The sequence below is a fragment of the Rhea americana genome, unplaced genomic scaffold, assembly GCF_003343005.1.
Source record: "Rhea americana isolate MKP2758 unplaced genomic scaffold, rheAme1 scaffold_18, whole genome shotgun sequence".
Classification (NCBI taxonomy): Eukaryota; Metazoa; Chordata; class Aves; order Rheiformes; family Rheidae; genus Rhea; species Rhea americana.
This window is the reverse complement of record NW_028185927.1, coordinates 7,123,890-7,142,464: the sequence shown is the minus strand read 5'-3', so window position 1 is coordinate 7,142,464 and position 18,575 is coordinate 7,123,890. Positions and strand designations below refer to the sequence as shown.

Genomic DNA, 18,575 nt, shown 5'->3' with positions numbered 1-18,575 from the left:
TTTTGTTTGTTTATTTTGTTTTTTTTTTTTTTTAGCATTTTGGAAGGATGGGGTTAATGCTGCTCGCCTGGAGCCGGGCTCCCCAGGGCCCCAGGGCAGCCTGTCCGCACYGGTCTGCAGTGGGGCGGCGAGGTCGGGCAGCGGAGAGGCAGCGTCCGAGCAGAGCCTGTTGCATGGCGTCTCCCGACGCTGTCCGGCTCCTTCCCCCCCTGCGCTGGGCAGGGATTTGCCGTGTCTCACCGTCAGGAGTAATGCCTTAGCTCTGAGCACAGCCRGGTTGAAGCTCTGCTGCAGAGAAATGTTTCCATCAGGGAGACTAAAGACTCGATTTCTACCTGGAAATTGCCCAATTTGACTTGTGAACCTTGAAAAGCAGCGCATTGCCTCCCGATTCTCAGAGCGATTTAGGGAGCCCCGGGCTGCAGCGCTGGCTCTGCCTCTTAGGCGACGAGAGCAGGCACTTTTCTCGCTCCTCTCCAGCTCCGTCAAACAGGCTTGATCGAAGTTGTGAATTACTGCTCTTCATCGTGAACGCTCTCAGCCATCCTTCCGCTAGCCTGTGTCCGTGGGTTTGTGGCACCCTCCTCCTCCCATCCAAGCTCTCTCGGACTCTTTCTCGTACAGCAGCTCCCCGATCTCTTTCTTCTCCACCCTGGGGGCTAGAGCCCCGCTACGTGCCTGGCTCGGAGGGTGCTTTGACCTCCCTCCCCTCTGTCTCTGGCTGACCATTCCCCTTCCGCACGGTGCCCTTTTGTTTCTCTGGTGGCCACAGCTCCCCGGATTGATGCCCCGTCACCATCCCTTGCGCAAAGCTGCCCTCCCACCGTGTCACCTCTCTGCTTCATCACCCGCCAGCCTCCTTGCCTCGTGCTCCTGGCAAGGCAGCCTTTGCAGGGACGGCCTCGTTAGTCTAATTGACACCCCTGGGAAAAACAGCTCTGTAATCAGGCACATTGTCCAGGAGTCTGAAACAGGAGCAGCAACTTGGAGACTAAGTATATGCAGACGAGCTTGGGTGCTCACGAGAGCACGTCTCTTCTCTGCAGCAATGTCTGTTGGTCTAGCAAAAGCACTTCCATCTCAGCTCGAGCTGAACCTAAGCATTGGGTGATCTCGTCTCCAAAAATCATGGCTTTTTATGAGTACTGACAGCGTTACGCTATTCCTATGGCTGAGATGGCCCAGTCTGCCCCCTCTAATTACATGGTCCATGACCCTTCACAGCCCTTCCTTAATCCCTGTTATTCTCTTTCCAAATGCCAACTTTCCTTCTAGTATTCTTTGCGTTTGCTTTTTGCCAGCCTTGCCAGCTGCTTTTCTCTCAGGCAGAATGGCAAACGTGGATGGCCGCAGGCAGAGATGTTGCCTCCCTGGGTGTCTGGCAGGACTTGGACCTCAGTCCAGAAGACCCAAAGCATCTCCTGAGAGCTTTGGAGAGGGGCTGGGCACTGGCCGTGGGGACATCTCCGACACGAAGAGTCCTGCACTTCGGCTCTGCCCAGCCCTGGCTACAGCAGCTGAGCCCATCCACAACGCCGCTTCTCATGAGCTGGGTGGGGAACGGCTGTGCGTGCTGTCTCCTGCTCTCCACCCCGGCCAGAGCTGGCACGCAGCGGGGCCCTGCTCCCTGAGCCTGCGGCATCCCTCAGCGCCGGCCCGAAGGGAAAGCCTTTGGCCAGGATGGGCCAACCTTCTCGCTCGGGAGTCTGGGGACCTGCCGTGCATCACAACCTGCCAACGAGCCCGGGAAGCAGTGCGGAGTGTTTGTGTGACATGGCAATTAAATTATGATTGACTCCTGGAAAAGCTACTTAATTTATCCTTAAATGGACTTACCATAGCCAGCATCTGTGCTGAGGGTCCCACTGAGGGCTGCCCACCCCTGCCAGCAGTGCACGGACCTTCCACGTGGGGGGCAAACACTCCCGGCTGGTCCTGTGGGAGCCCGGACCGGCCCAGCAGGGAAGCAATGCGGAGAGACGGGGCGCGTGAAGCCCACAGGTGAATTAGGAACGTCTTTAYTTTCATGCCTTATCTTGGCTCCTTTCGTGCACTTGCTTCGAGAAACTTGGAGTAAACGGCGTAGTTCGGCTTTCCCGGCTCTGCCAGGAGACGGAGCGGCCGGCGCGGGGAGCGTGGGCGAGCAGGCTGCCCCGGGCCCCTTTCCCGCCCGCGCCCCGGCGGGCGGCTGCCCTTGCCGCGCGGCCTTCCCCCGCCCCAGCTCCGCTCCCGAAGACCCGAAGGGAAGCAGCGAATGTGCCCTTCCCGTAAAGACTTCGAAAAATCCTAGCGGCCGTCTGCCGTATCTGTTTTCGTTAGTAAGGCGAGAGACTGGGGGAAGCAGGCGATGGTTTTGGGGACGCGGATGTGCACGGCCTTCGCGGAAACAGCCAGCGTTTTAGCAACACAGGACTGGTTTTGAACGGCTTCGTTTTCCAAAACGTGGCAACCGCTGCCAAAAAAAGCCCATGGACCGGGACACTTAAAGCTGGATACCGCACCAAAACCTGTGCGGCATGGAAAAAACCTGGCGGCCGGAGTCGCCTGGGAGGTGACTGGGCTCTTCACGCTCTCGCGCCTTCCCCTCAAACGCCTTTATTTGTATTTTCTTCCCGAGGATGGATTAAAACCCAAGGTGATGTGCCGTCTATTGGAAGGACTGGCGTGCCGCAGGGACCGCGGTGGAAGCGTGTCCCTGCTGCCCGACGTAGCGCGGGGGAAGCGACCACGGAGGTCTCCACGGAGGAGGTGGCGCTGGGGGTGCGCGGCGMTGGGGTGGCCAACGCCCGGAGCTGGGCGCCTGCCGGGGGCTGCCGCGGACCCGGCGCTCGGGGACGAGCAGCGCCAGGGAATCGTGTCTGTCTCCCGGGGACTGTGGTATTTCACCGCACCCCRTCTTCGTGCCAAGGCGGGGGGAGGTTGGAGAGCCAAAACAGCAARCGCTGCTCAGAAGGAGAGGGCTTGGAATAGTTCATCTCAGAAATTTCCATGTGAAAGCAGCGCTGCTGTTACAAACAGCGTGTTTCAGCAGTCTGGGGAAACAGGGAGGTAGATTTTCCTGAGGAAGAAAGTGTGGACAAAATGCCTTCGTACGTGGGGACCGCTTCGGACTCAGGGTCGTCTGAAGCTGATGGCCCAGCGCTGGGGCTGCGTGGCCACCAGCCGTGCCCTGGGGTTGAGCTGCTTTAAGTAAAGGGCTGGTGGGATGCTTGTCTGCTCAATCTGCCGTAATTTCGACGCGGACCAAGCCCCGGGGCTCTCCCCTGTGCACCCCTCTGTTCCTCTGTGTAGCTGGCTGCGGCCAGTACTCCCTGAGCCGGCACCCCAGCCAAGACGCTGCCCAGACYGTCCCCAGCCCAGCCTCCCGCCTTTCCTCCGTTCCTAGCTGCCCCTGAGCCCCGGCTCAGCCTTGAAAGAGCCTAGAAAACATCCTTCATCTGTGAGAGCCATTAGCTGAATGTGTAAYGCCTGGAGGGCTGTAATTCAGTGCGCGCCTCCACTTTGGGAAGTCAGGAAGGCCCCTCAAGTAGACGCCGGCGCCTTATCTGCTGCTGTGCTGTCTGCTACCTTTGTAGCAGCACAATTGAGAACCAGCGTAAACGATGTAGTAGGTCTTTTCCTCTCAGCCTGCACGTGGCTTCTCAAGATGCATTATAGATACAGCAAAACCACGTCTTAATCCAGTCTGAATCAGATCATCTTGTTGCATGGCTGCGTCCTTATCTTACCACCAGCCGGGGAGAGATGAGGAGATACTCGGTTTGCTGAGATAGTGTTCGAGCCGTGGAAGGGGGAAGGATCTAATTTTCTCTAGCATTGCCACATCCTACTGTTCCCATTAGCTTCATTTTGACATCACCTCCGCACGGGCAACAGGCTTTTCTTCTTCCTTGCCTTGCTGAAATAACAACCTCCTTGTTCCTGCTCTTTCTGCATGCTCAGGACCACCCTCCCCACCCGCCGCCAGGATGGAGAGCGYGCGCGAGCTCCAGAACCCTCTCTTGGCCAAGGCCAATGGGCACCTTCACAGTGGCTATTCTTACCACCAGCATCACAGCCAGGACTACCCCAGTCATCGCTGCCAGGGGAAACTCTATTCCTACATCTTCCAAAACACTGGCRGTGCCAGGACTCACCAGCTGCTGGATGCCAGTTCCCTGCAGCTGGCTGTTGAAGCCTTATATGGSCCCAATTTTATCCTTGTGAAGGATGAGACCACTCTCAAGGCCAAGGACAGCAAGACAGAAAGCTGTGAGACCACTTTTATGGAAAGCAAAGAGGCCTCATCTGAAGGTGCTGATGGATGCAACACACAAGGGTCATGCCTGGTAGAGAGTGACATCCGCATCCAAACTGTGTCCTACGAGGTGGAGGAGGAGGAACTCCAGGAGTATGAGGTGAGCTCTGCAAGGGTGGAATAGCACCAAATCCTTCTCTGATAATTGTGGCCATTGAGCCAAATTCTTGGTCATTTATTCTGTGTTCTTGACCCTTCCCTTCCCTTCTCTCATTTCCCATAGCTTCCCTCCCAGACCCTTTTCTATCTAAGCAGTCTTCCTCTGTGCATCTAATGTTTCTTCTTTCTCCGTGTAATTTCTACTCCCTTCTCCTCACTGCAGACCTCGGAAGGAGGTCAGCTTCCCTGATGGCAGCTGGGTTGCATCCCCCCAGGGGAGAACRGGAGATGGGTCAGTCTCTGCAAGACCCCGCGGATAACGCAGGGTTTGACGAGGACAGCTTGGGGCTTATGTGTTACTGGAATTAATGGGAGATAGCAACTATGTTGAACAGCAGTAAAATTCACAAGTCTGATGCCAGCAATCATGAAAAAGCTTAATATAWAAAGACAGAGTGAACCTTGCAAAGGAAGAGTAAGAGCTGGCAAAGCAGCCTCACGCTGCCGTTGCATCCCCACAGCTGGCTGGTGGTGCAGGGGCCAGGAACCTCCCCCAGGACCCCGAGGTCAGAGAGGGTCCCCAGAGCCTGCTAGAGCGCACATCTGATGACCTGGCACAGTTCTGCTGGTTTAGATACTGGCAATATGGCTTTTTCGGACTGACATGGTTTCTGCCCACTTCCGTGAGCCTTTCCCGGAGGGGCCTGTCGTGTCCAGGCTGGTCTGCTGGACAAGAGTTCCCGCATGCGGGCAAAACCACTGCTGCCATCCTGAGAGGTGCAATTGCCAGGACACCAGGGCAAATCACCACTGGGGTGGAGGCTCCAATTCAAGCGCTTTCCCTCACTTTCTAAATTAGTTTAGCAAGACATCGATCTCCTAGTCCCTACTGTGGCTAAGGCATTTTGTTTAAGTTTGTTTAAGCTGACAAACAACCAGTTCCACCAAAGCTCGAGACATTTCAGTTTAAGAATATCTCCCAGGGAAATCCCAGGCCCCCGCCAAGCAAGCTCAGCATTTACGCTGGCAGGGAGCTGAGAATCCATTCCGTTTTTGAATTTGTTGAGCTACGTGTTTTCTTATCAAACAAGGCTGAGATGACAAAATATTTTGGGAAGTCATTCTTTGAATTTGCAGGTCATAAGCGTAAGAAATAGTATTGGGGCTAGGAGAGAGCAGCAGCCGCAAGGGGAGGGCCCAGGGCAGGCTGGAGGAGGAGGAGGGTCCGATGGGGCCGCAACTTGTGCGAGGTCATTGGGACGCTGACAGCATGGCAGGGCCAGCTCAGCTCCCGGGTGGCTCATGGACCTGCTGGTGGGGCGTGGAGGCCCACGAGCGGCGAGGGGCGTTCGCACAAGCTGCCTGATGTTCCCCGGGGAGGCAGCCCCGAGCCCCGCGCTGGCCCTGAATTAATCATCTGTTTTGCAGAGCGACTCCTCCAGTGACAGTGAAAGCGAGGACCATTTCCTGATGCTTCCTCCCCGGGACCACCTGGGCCTGGCCCTCTTCTCCATGCTGTGCTGCTTCTGGCCCCTGGGCATCGCTGCCTTCTACTTCTCCCAAGGGGTAAGAGATGCTGCAGGCTGGCTCCTGCACTCGGCCGCGTGTGCTCAGCTACGCTGAGCTGCTGGAGCAAGGGTCCCGCGAGCCACGGAGACCGCTCAGAGGGGAGCGGGCACCTTCCTGGCCTCTGAGGCTCCCCTCCGCGTGATGCCTGGACCCCTGAGGGCTGAGGCACAGGGTGCCTCGTGCTCCTGGACTGCTGCACAGCCTCTGCAGGGAGAGCAGAGGCTTTGCCCTTCAGCCCCAGTACAAGAGAGGCATGGAGCTACTGGAGAGAGTCCAGCGTAGGGCTACGAAGGTGATCAGAGGGCTGGAGCACCTGCCCTGTGAGGAACGGCTGTGAGAGCTGGGGAAGAGAAGACTGAGGGGGGATCTGATCAGTGTGGACAAGTACCTGAAGGGAGGGTGTCAAGGGGACGGGGACAAACTCTTTTCAGTTGTCCCGTGTGACAGGACAAGAGGCAATGGGCAGAAATTGAAGCACAGGAAGTTCCCTCTGACCGTGAGGGGGAATTTCTTCCCTGTGAGAGTGACGGAGCACTGGAGCAGGTTGCCCAGAGAGGTTGTGGAGTCTCCTTCTCTGGAGMTCTTCAAGGCCCGCCTGGATGCAACCGTGTCTACCATGCTGTAGGTGACCCTGCTGAGCGGGGAGGTTGGACTAGATGATCTCCAGAGGTCCCTTCCAACCTTACTGATTCTATGAGTCTAAATAGGTTTCAGTTGAGAACCAGATGCAGACAAAATAAAGTATCARTATAGCCAGGCCAACTGACCAAACTGTCTGGCGTCCTCGCTCTGAGATGAGGCAGTACCAARGTCTTTGGCTGAAAGAATAACTTCCCAGTGCTGCAATACCCAGATCCAGGCTGATCCCTGCAAATCCGTGATCCTGCCTGAAGTTCCTGTAGATCTGCTGCAGGTATTCATATAGATGAGCCCCTGCAGGCTGGTAGTAATTTCTGCAGATTTGTTCTTTATGTGTGTAGACACACACAAATATTTCATTAAATGGTCTCCTGTTCCTTCATGTCAAAAGGGATGGCACCCAGTCCCCTTCGTGGTGCCACTCACAGGGTATATTGGTATCTGGTCCATACCACAGAGGCAATGCCCAGGTGAACCAACCATTTGTCTTGACTTGCGGAAGTCCAGCAGCCTACTCATGGCTCTGGCTGAGCTCCCAGGCATCCGGAGTGTGCAGACAAATGGCCAAAGCTTCTGGTGCCCTTTGAGACAAAATCTGCAGGCAGAAGAAGAGGAGATGCAGGGAAACGTGTCTGTGGCACCCCTGTGCTGAGCCATCCTGGCCCTCTGGGCCCCTTGCTGTCCATCCCACCGTGCTTCCCTGCCTCTCACGGCCTTCATGCGATGAAGTGGCCAGGAGAGAGCAGCTGACGCAGTTGTGTGCTGAAAAATCATATAAGCCATGGCTCCAAGATATAGTCAGTGTTCTTCCTGAGATCTTTATAACTATAGAGACCCCAGCAAAAGCACGGAGCATCAGCAGACTTCCCAGTTAGCCCACTCAAAGCATCAAAGTCTGTTTGCAAAGTGCTGCAAAGTAACAAGATTAGGATTCAATCTGTGATAATTTAGGAGTCGAAAAATGCAGCAGTTTGTTTAGGGCCCTACTCAAGTCAGCACAGAGAGGCAGCTGCTAATCTGAGMCTCCTCTCTTCGGACGAAGGAGCAGCCCTCTGGAAGTGCCTGTTTTCATGAGTGTCCGTTTGGACGCCCGAGCTGCTGCAGTTGAACGAGACAAGTTGCAGCCCCAGCCTCTGCACAGGCACAGCTCCGTGCATGCCCTTATGCACAGACAGACAAAAAGGCCAAACTGGTGCYGTCATAAGCAATGAACATTTCCAAAACTCCACCTGAAAGCAGAGCAAAGGCAGTTTCCTCTGCAAAATACCTGCATTCACTCCCTAAAAACCACAGCAACCATCCCGCTCCATATGGTACAGTTTAAGGCTGCAAGACCCCGGGGCATGTTCCTTTCAATGAAAGAAACTATCCAAATATAATTCCTTTCCCCTTAGGCCTGAAATTCAGCGTGCACAGAAGTGCGCTGTGGGCATAAAATCGAGCTGACGGTGCTGTTCCCCCGCTTGGAACCAGCCACCCCGCTCCCCGCAGAGCTCGCACGCCCGACTCTCCCAGTCCGAGAGGCCGAGGCTGTGTGACGAGCCCCTTACACGTTGCCTTCTCTTTGCAGACCAGTAAGGCTGTCTCCAAAGGAGATTTCCACCTGGCCAGTTCAGCCTCCCGACGAGCTCTCTTCCTCGCTGCGCTCTCCATAACCATTGGCACAGGAGTGTACGTCGGGGTCGTCGTAGCACTGATCGCTTATCTCTCCAAAGGGGGCCACGTATAGCTGCCACCCGCACGTCGACGCCATCCCCAGCAGCCAGCCCTCCTGGGATCGAGCGTTCCTGTGGAGCACAGGACGCCGGTACTTGCAAGGGCTACTTGCACAGGAGGACCCAGGCTCGGGTGCCCTGCGCAGGCTCTTTCCCCTTTCAGACAGACAACAGACAGACCCCTGTTCTCCCCGATGTTGTGGAATGATGCCAACCACTGGCAGGAAATTCAGCACCGACCTGGGTGCTGGGACCAGGGCGAACACGTTTCTCCCATGGAAGAGGTGCAAAAGTGATGCGTCACGCTGCTGCCAGCCTGGTGGCACCACCTCCACCACARCCAGGGCACCTGTTTCCCCTCCCAGGCCTGCCGCAAAGAGATCCATCAGTTATCTCCCAGGCTTCACCCATGCCATGAAGGAGGCGTGCGGGGAGGAGAGGGGATAATGCACCAGGGAATCATCACTCTTCTGGGAGACCAGGGTCATGGTGTRGTTTCAGGACTTCTGTGATAAGGACAGTGTTTTCATTTGAGTGCCGTGGGGAGGTACCTGGCCCTTCAGCTGCAACGAAGCAGGAGGGCACAGCATAGACATGATTAAAGGGCATGCTCCAGGGTGCCCTCGGCATCCCCTCTGCAGAGACACTCCAGATCCAAGCTAGCTGGGGGCTGGCCCTGCCACTAGACTGATCATCTGCCCCTTCCACATGAGAATCAAGGAGAACCACAGTCTAGCAGCTGTGCACAGTCACTTGACTTGTTGAAGCTTGTTGAAGGGAAAGACATCAAGGTTTTCTCAAGTGATAATAATGACAATCATGATAACTRCAACTCGGAGCCCCACTCAGGTTGGCGTCCCCCGGTGCTTGGACATTCAAAAGACTTGTAGTGGGAATTTCTGCCCAAGAAGCGACCTAGGAGGGTCAGGGAAGGGRGGKGKGGGGGGGGGGGGAAGCAGAGGGAGTCCTGCCCAGACCTCCCAGGTTTCACCGTAGATCGGGGCTTTGCTGGGCAAAGGCACCGCTCCCAAGCATTGCCCCTTGCCTACAGATGTGAGAAACATGAGCCCAGTCACCGCCACTGCTGGGGAATCCCTCAGGAGAAGAGGGTCGGTCTGCTGCCACAGCTGCTTCCCCGGAAGCCCGAAGGACACCACTCTCGGCGCTAGGGCAGCAGCTTGCGCACAGAGAAGGATGGCAAGGAAAGGCTGACGTAACGTGGGGCTGTGAGTGATGTTTGCGAGGGGACAAGATCCAGAGAGGGAGAAGGCTTGGAGGGAGGACAAGAAGATACAGGGGGGGGGTGACACCCCCCCCCCCAACACACCTCTTTCCACACCCTGGAGAGGGGTATGTCCGTCCATCCAAGCACTTCTGCTGAWGAGGAAACAGCACGTTCCCTTCCTTACACCTTTCTTTTGTTTCCTTGTGTGTTGTCAGCAACACAAGTGCTTCAGAGGTGGGCATGAGGGCAATGGTTCTGCCCCAAGAGCTAGCTTTGAAGGAACCTGCCCAGCCTCATCCTGCTGCTCCGTATGCCACCCTTCTCCCAATATCCCACCTTATAATCCCGCGYCCTGGCCATTCCTCCCCTTACYTCTCCTTCTCCCCCTGGATAGCAGCTCTAGGTAGACCCTGAATTCCCCTCACCCTCTTCCCGGGGTTTCTGCGCGCACTGTAGCCACCTCCATAAGGGGCTCAGCATGTTCCTCGAGCTGTGTATCATTCAAATGTGCATATCATCCTACAGAAGCATGTTAATGTCTGCGATTTCTGTTGTACTTGAGCCATACAGGAGAGAAGCACATCAGAGACCTGTTCAGAAGCTGTTCTGAAGGTTCCCATTATGTTTTATAACATAGAAGAGCTAATAAAAGAGCAGGAAAAAAAAGAGTATGATAACACGGAGCTGCATAGCAAGGAGGTGAGCTTTGCATGCTGCTCCGGGAGTGCTGAAAACACTTAAACCTGAAGACATTTATGCAATTCYCTAAGGAAATCATAATCCAGCTGGTGTCTGGGCAGCTCAGAGGGAGATGTACAGCAATGTAGATCACAGCAAGAGGCTAACACCGGCAACAGCATGGTAGCATAGGCCTCTTGCTGCATGTGGGTGGACAAGAATTATGCAGGGAGACTGGAGCATCATTTGAGTTCAGTCTGCTCTGTGTATAGTAGAAGTACAAAATAAAATATACTTAMAGAGGGTTGGAAATATAGGAACAACAGGAATGAACAACCAGGCCTTGCTTATGACTATGGAGCAGAGTGTGAGTTCACAGGGAAGGACCGGGGGGTCCAGAAGACGTGAGGTGGCTTGGAGAGGAGAGGCTAGGGGCAACCTCGTCCAGCAGTCGAGGGATGGGTTTCGTTCCCCTCCCCTGCATGCAGTCAGCCTTCCTGGGTGGTTTGTCCCTGCGAATACATGAGCAGGGCAGGAGAACKGGCAAAGAGCTGTGCCCGGAGCTGCAGCGGGCTCCTCACGCAGGGAGCACAGCGGGGTTCGGACGGGAAGAGTTTTATTCTAAGTCTGAATTCCTGGAGCTGCTCYGACTAAAAGCAGAGGGATTGCCACGCTTCGAGCTGCAAACCCGCCCCGGGGCCGGACGCACGCCCACCCGCAGCAGCGCCCGGGGCCCGGCGCGGTATGCACAGAGCCCCGGGCAGCCGGGAGCCCTTCTCGCCCCCGCAGGCGTCCCGAGCCGTACCCGGGGTCCGCGGTAGCAGGAAGGAGCCCCCGTCCCAATCTGCGCCGGCATCCCAGCTCGTCTCTTGGGTCTTTTTAAATTGCATGTCTAAGGGGGAAGACTTGCTATGGGGCCAGCAGAATAAAAGAGCGTTTTCCCCTGCAGCCCGAGTGGCTGCCGATGTTGTAAAGGGGACGGAGGGGGCTGTGCGGGAGCATCATGCAAATGAGGAAATTAGCTGGAAACGAGCCTGAAGGGAAACGAAGGGAAACACGGGGAAATGGAAATCTGAGGCAGCAGCACGGAGACTGCTGCTGAACCACTTCTTACAGGCACCCAGCGCCTGCTGCAGCCCCCGGAGCAGAACGGAGAGGCAGAAGGGCAAGGAGCCACGGCAGCCGGGGAAAGCACGGGCTCCAGAGATTTGCTTGAGCTTAAAGAAAAAAAATGCATGTCAGAAATAACAAAAAGGAGGAGGCGGCAGCTGTGCGGGACGAAGGGGCGCAGCGCAGGCAGGGCTCCCCGACGCCTTGCACAGCCCTTGGAAACAGCGGCGTGGCCACGCGACATCTGCCCGGGCCCCGTTCGCCACCTGCAATCGCAGCTTTCAGGGAGAGCATCCGGTCACCGCTTGCAAACTGCACCAGAAAGATGCGGTTCTTGCCTCCTGGAGGAGCTTYTTCAGTTCTCCCTTTCTCAGGCATTTTGTCTTTTGGATCCTCGAGGATCAGTGCAGGGCTTGATATTATTCAATGTTTTCCATAGCAAGCTTGGGTTGCTGGAGAGGGGACAACATTTGCTAATGAGACAAAAATCAGGAGAGTTTAGAAATACAGAATAAAGCAAAACGAGCAACCTTGGAGACAAGAGCAGCAGAGACAGGGTGAAATTGCACAGAACRACGTGCAGGGAGTCATTCTTAGGGATTGCTGGTGGGAACTGCCGCTCCTCAGCGGGTGGCCAAGGAGAGCAGAGGCATCCGGGCGCTAACCCCGGCTGAGCCATCGCTGCGACGTGCGGAAGGCAGCTCTGACCTGGAGGTTCAATGGGCAATTTGCTTCAGCAAAAACATTCCTGAATGACAATGTCCAGGCAGTGGTATGCCCCGGCTGGACTCCAGGATACATTTGCATCCTAGGAGATGCTGATTTTAATGGGAAGGAGGTGGAAGGGGGGGTCTAGGGCCAGCAGTACACCCCCCACCCACAGCAGCAGCCAAGCCCCACAGGCCAGGTGCAGCAGCTAGAGAAGCTAAGCCAGGCAGTTGTCCTCTGCAGCCCGGCCCAGCCTGGAGACAGCCTTGGCAAACAGTCGGTCACCACATGGCCATGCCAGTCTGAGCAAGCAGGAAAGAGCCCTCACAGTAGCACAGGCTAAGGTGCACGCAGGGCACCTCACAGACAGGAGGGGAAGAATCCTCGCCCCAGCAGCACACCTTCAAGAATGCGACACCACACAGGACTGGGAGTGGAAGAGTCTTTATTGCTTTAAATTCTTACAAGTCAGACATATGCCTCCACATTTGCCATTGGCTTGCTGCAAGGAGATGCCCACATCGTGTTCAGCTTGCAGTATGGCTCAGGGAAAGCAGGGACTCTGGACCCACAAGCTTTGGTCTCTCTATCCCACAGTAGGCTGACACCTTCTCCCAGGCAGCTGGGAAGAAGGAGCCAAAGAAAATAAGGCAGATGCCAGCTGTGAGAAAGTTAAGGTTCACATGAAAGAAGTTACTGCTGCAAGAGCAGAAGGGTCAGGAACAGTTTCTCTAGCACCTACAAAGGATACCAGCTCCCAGCTTAGCATGGGAACCTAGCGTAACCCCAGCAGGCTACAACGGGGACAAGAACAAACCCTCTCCTCTACCAGCCTCTGGTCCCTCTGGGGAAGATCAGGGCAGAGGCAGGTACTGAAGGTCAGAAAACCTGGGGTCAGCACTGATGTCAGCTTGGTTAAGCCTTTGTTCTCACTAGCTAGGAGGAATAAAGCAGATCAAAGATGCTGCTCCCCTGAAGCTAGGCCCTCTTTGAGATCTCTCCTCACCCAGTTTGATCAACGCTACTGTGCTTGCCAAGGGGAGGCTGGGCACCTCCAAGCTTGGTTCTACACATCCATATTACTCTTTCAATCACACACCTGGGGCAGAGAGGCCTTCAAGTCCTGTCTCAACTACAGACTAGAGGCTGGCATCATCCTGTGACACTTGCACAGGACTGTCTCCCCCACTCACCCTCTGAGCACCAGGAGAGGGCAAAACCACTCTGCCCCTCTCCTTCGGGGCAGCTCAGACAGACCAGTGCCTTCCTTCCACTCCTCCCATCTCTGGGAACAGGCACTGTGCAGATGCTCTCAAACCTGATTGAACCACACAAAAGAAAACCAGAGACTAGGAACAAAACAAAACCAAACAGGAACAAAACCTAGAACAGGGCTATGGCCCGGACACCCCACCAGAGAACCAAAGGACACATCAGCGGAGAAGCTGTGGCCCAGCCAGCCGGCAAGTGGTGCTCACGCATCCACGAGTGTCAGCCCATCGTGCAGGGCACGCTTCCACATGTAGTAGGTGGAGCGAGCCGTGAGAGGGAAGCGGGCACTGAACTCCTTGTAGGTGGGGAAGGTCTTCGACTCAAAGCGCTGCTGCAGAAACAGCTTGGCTTGTGCCTTGAACTGGGCAGTGGCGATCACATCCATCACAAACATCCGGCTGTTGGCCCTTTCTGACATGGCGTAGCCTGAAATGGTGGCGTTGTACGGAGTGGCCGGTGCCAGCTTGTCTAGACGCTTGGTAGCCATCCCCATTTGGAGCTGGGGCTTGAGGCTTGCCTCAGCCCTCTGAGGTACCAGGGGAGTAACCTGTTTCAATGGCTGGCAGGAGCTGGTCCAGGGCAGGCGATGCTTGCTGAGCGCCCGGCTGCTGCCCTTCCAAAACCAGTAGGCTGTGGAGGAGAGAGACGGGTAGCGCAGGCGGAACTTGCAGAATGGCAGCCGCCACTGCTGGACTTGCCTCTTGGCCATCTCTCGCAGCCGCTTTCTCCAGCACAGAGAGGGTTTGAGCTGCAGGAGACTCCTGAGGGCTGGCTGGTGTCCATTCAGCCTCTTCCTAACAGGTAAGCTGCTTGGCTTCAACTGCAGGAATTGCTTTCCTATCACTAGAGGTTTCTGGTTATCCAAAGGAGGCTGGGGGGGTTTGAAGTTCGGGTTCTCCTTGATTGCTTTTCTTCGCCAGTTGTAGTAAGTAGACCTGGAGATGCCAGGAAAGCTGCGCTTGAAGCACCTGTAAGGCACCAGAGTGTTCATGGAAATGCATTTCTCTAGGTAGGATTTAGCTCCTTGCATGAAGATCCCTGCTTGGATGGGGTCTAGGGAAGGACTCTGAGATCTTAAGCTTCCCCCTGAATTTGCAGGCTCATCCACATCAGCCTTTTTKGGGCCATCCCTGTGAAGCTCTCGCAACCCCGGGGCCTCAGCCAGGGCAGAGGCATCACCATTGACCATGCTCTGCATCTCATGCTTCCAGGCATAATACGTGGATCGGGAGATTTCTGGAAACATTTGTCGGAAGTGCTGGAGGGGGATTACATTGCCCTCTTGAAAGCAGGACTGAAGGAAGTGTTTGGCTGCAAATCGTGCAGCGGCTTTTTGCCGGTGTTCACGAGACTGGCGCTTCCAGCGGTAGAAGGTGCTCTTGGTAATGCTGTACCTGTCACGCAGGTTGGAGTAGGTCAGCTGGGGGTCACTGTTCAGCAGTTCCAGGGTTTTCATGGGCTGGACAGGAGGCTCTGGCAAAGGGGTAGTGGGTTCTAGCTCCTCCAGGCCAACCACGGCCACAAAATACTGTGCTTTAAAGACCTGCTTGGAGAGCTGCTGCCCTGACCACATGATGTGGAGCGTGGAGGTTCGTGGGCCACATTTCCTGGGCCGGATGAGCCGATTGAAGTACGGCCGTATCTTCAAGTTGCTCATGGGGTAGATGGAGTAGATGTTACACTGCAGTACCGAGGCAAGAGCATAGACGTGCCACATGTTGGCAAAGGTGCCAGGAAAACAAGTAGCTTTGATGTCAGCATCAAAGATAGCCTCCAGGATAGCCATGGGGAGGCTGGTCATCTCTGGGGACTCCTCAGTGCAGAGGGAGTAGCGAACAGCCTGCAGCATCACTTTGGAGTCAATCATGCCATTCAAGTAGTACTGTTTGTGTAGCAGCATCTCCACCACCGTACGCACCTGCAGCTCCAGGCTCAGGCTGGGGTTGCCCCAGAGCAGCACACTGGCTGCCTCAAAGAGGCGATTCCCCTCTCCTTTGCAAACCAGAGGTAGCATGTTGCTTGGGGCATCCTCAGGATAGAGGCTCCGGGCTACACAGTCAACTTCCAGCTCCTCTTGGAGCTGCCTCCCACAATAGCTAGGCAGGGAGAAAGATGACAGGGTCCTCTCGGCCTCCAGCACAGCACTGGTGAGGCCCTCCAGACCAAAGCATTCAGTGGCTTCCTGAAGCTCCTGCAGCACAGACTGCACCAGCTGGTGCCGCTGGATCATCCTGAAGGAAGACAGAAGAAAAGTCATTGGAGATCAAGACTGTGCACACTCCAGACTGCCAGAGGCCAGGCCTCCAGGTCTAGCTTTTTCCCAAGGGCCAGGAAGACTGGGGGAGGCAGAAGGTGGAAAGGCCTCTGCTCTCCTTTGTCCTGGGGATGGGGGAGGAAGCCCAAGTCCCCACAGACAGACCCGAGACAGGGAACCCAGCTCAGCCTGCTCTCCAGTGACCTCCTGTGGGCAGTACGCACAGCGCACAGTCTCCAGGCGCACTTGACCAGGATGAAGGAGCAAACAAGGCCACAGTCTACCTCCTGCACACTCAGCTTCGTGCTCAGCCTCACCCCCGCACTTGGCTCCCCCACAAGTAAGGGCTTYGTCCTTTCTGTTTTACCACCTCACTGCGAGCACCCAGAGCCAGCAGAGAACTTCCCTGGAAAGGGAAGTGTTTCTCTCTATAGGAGCCCATCTGTGACAGTAGCACCATGCAGGACAGCTCAGGGCATGGAGGAAACAGACTTCAGGGTGGTAAGTCCAACAGAAAAAGAAGCAAGGCGCTTTCTCCCTTCCTCAAAGCAGGGCACAGAGCCATTTCCGCAGCTGCAACCATTGTGTGCATCTCTGACAACTGTCACAGAAGTCCAGAGGTAGGGTGAACAGCCCCAACCAACCTAAGCTGTTGCTGTCACCTAAACTGACACTAGATGTCACTTGCTGCTCAGCAGAGACAACCATCAGCCAGGGAGAAGGGGCAAGAAGCAGCTGCCCCTAAAAGCAGTGTCAATAGTGGAAGCAGAGTAGCCTTGGTGGGCCCCAGGTGGAGCTTGCTCCCAGGCAACTCATCAGTGCAGATGGAGCACATGTGGGTGCTGGGTTGGTAGTCCAGAGGCTGCATGGAGCTCCCTTCCTTCTCCATCCCTACCTGTCCTAATGCTGTCCTCCCTCCTCCTTCTGCAGGCCAGGTCCCACTCAGACAACCCAAAGCGCCAAACCTGCATCCTCCCCTTGTCAACTTTGGTCCCCACGGCCATGCATCCCAGCCCCAAACATCCCAGCCCTGTACCCTACTGTAGATAGTAGATGTCAGAGCAGTGGTAATACAATTCCTAGCCATGACTAAAGACCACGTGAAACAAGGTGCTAAACCATCATGCTGCCACATCCAAGCTACTTCACCACAAGGAGGCTTCTGTGCTGTTACKGACCCTTGTCTTTAATCGGGCCACAGCTAGTCAATCAACTCCCTTCCCTTATTCCAAGCTCCTCTGTGGTCTCCTTTAGGTTGGTGTGCAGAAGTCTGAGCCTTCTCTTACAGCTGTTCTTGCATCTGTGGTGCATCGGGTATCAGAGAAACAATACAGAAAGGCCAAAGCTGTGAAGCAGAGATGGACTTGTCCTAGAATTCTGCTCCAACCAAGTTTGTGCTTGCTTCTTGGAGCCAGGTCTGTGGTTTTTGCTCTCCTAGAGGTTCATACAGATTTATTCTGCAGAGCAATACTTTGATTAAGCCAATGCTGAAAAAAAGCATGGTTGAGGAGTGGAACAACGGGATTCTTCAGTACACATGGCTAAGAAGAGAGCTGCAAGTACAGGCAGAGCTCAAGTCCTCAGTCTCCACAGCCTGCCAAACCCTTCYAGGACTTGCAACATCCTGCTGCTACGGCAGCCTCCCCTTTCAACCCCGAGCGCGTTGCCCCTACCGCAAGGGCCAGGCAGGGCCGACACAGGGCGCTCCAGAGCCTGGAAGGGGCGAGGGGATGCCTTTCCATCAGGCTCTCATCCTGCTGCCAGGGGGCATCAGCAGCACACCTGGTCTTCAGGACCTGATGGGCATTTCCCACCCCCWGTTACCGGGGGGAGGGGCAGGCTGGGAAGAAAGGAAGAGCTGGATGTATCTCGCTTTCTCCAGCAGTAACCACTGTCAGCTCCTCTGCCCAGAGCCCAAGCAATGAGATCCCTGAGACAACCCTGAAGCCAGTCCACCAGCTCATGGGCCCTCAGGAGCTTCTCCRGGCATGGAGAGGGCCCAGCTGTGTCAGAACTGCCAGAAACAGGGACAGGGCTCAGCTGGGGGCTTGGCTCATGGCCAAATCAAACCTAGCCGCCCTCCATACAGCGAGCCCGAGCCTTCAGGAGCAAGGATGTTCCCTGCACACCCCCAGCAGAGCCAGCCAAACACGACAGACCAGTGCTCCCCAGGCCGCCCGAGCGGCGAGGCGACCAAGCGAGCTTTCCACCACCGATAACGGTGGTTTGAGCTAACCTGGCCACTTTTGCATTGTAGCAGATAAGCGAGCACTTGCAGATCACATTCCCTCACCCGAACTGATGGGCTGGTGGCATCCAGTAGTGCAAGTTCCCCAAGGCAGAAGGAATCCAAGAAGCTGCAGCCTCCTGTCCTAGGGAAAGGGCAGGCAGTCCCTGCCGCCCGCCCCAAAGCCCCTGCAGGAACAGCCTGGCTGCTCCGGAGGGGGCAGCGGGAGCGAGCACCTCCGTGCTGCCCTGCGCTCGGCCAGGCTCCCGATTTCTTCTCGCTCCCGACCCCCGGCTGTGAGGCACTCAAGCCATCACCAGAGCGAGGGCTTCACTTCGAAAGGAGGACAACTGACCCGGCCCAGCTCCCCGAGGGCAGCGCGGAGAGAAAGGAGCAGCGGGGAGAAGAGGGAACCCRGGCCGGGAACACCACCACCCCGGAGCGCTCCGGGGTTTCGGGGGGCAAAGAGCGGGCCAGGCAGCGAGGAGAGCCCGCGCCCGCGGCCGGCCCCCGCGCTCCGCCGGGAGCCCGACGCGGCGGCTCCGCCCGGGCGGGAGGACCGGGCTCGCGGTACTCAGGCCAGGCCAGCGCCGCTGGCGCTGCCCCGCGCTGCCGGGCCGGGCCGGGCGGCACCTGACAGCGGCCCCAGGAAGGCCCGGGCGCCGCCCCGCCGGAGGGGGCCCGGCGCACGGCTCCCACCGTCTAGGGGACGGCGGGACTGGACGGACAGACGGCCCCGGAGCGCGGGAGGACGCGGGGCCGCACTCACCTGGCTCGCCGGG

The 18,575-nt window shown here is 56.3% G+C and overlaps 2 protein-coding genes across 2 annotated transcripts; one reads left to right on the top strand and one right to left on the bottom strand.

Annotated features, from left to right (window-relative positions):
- The first annotated feature begins 3,965 nt into the window (after positions 1-3,965).
- SYNDIG1L (synapse differentiation inducing 1 like) lies at positions 3,966-9,235 on the top strand. Its single transcript, XM_085301843.1, has 3 exons — positions 3,966-4,397; positions 5,825-5,962; positions 8,175-9,235. Exons 1-3 carry the CDS (start codon positions 3,969-3,971, stop codon positions 8,331-8,333), a joined length of 726 nt encoding a protein of 241 aa, XP_085157969.1. The 5' UTR covers positions 3,966-3,968; the 3' UTR covers positions 8,334-9,235.
- Positions 9,236-12,479: 3,244 nt separating this feature from the next.
- Positions 12,480-15,542, bottom strand: VRTN (vertebrae development associated). The gene has a single exon (XM_085301740.1). It carries the CDS (start codon positions 15,540-15,542, stop codon positions 13,515-13,517), a length of 2,028 nt encoding a protein of 675 aa, XP_085157866.1. The 3' UTR covers positions 12,480-13,514.
- Positions 15,543-18,575: the final 3,033 nt, after the last annotated feature.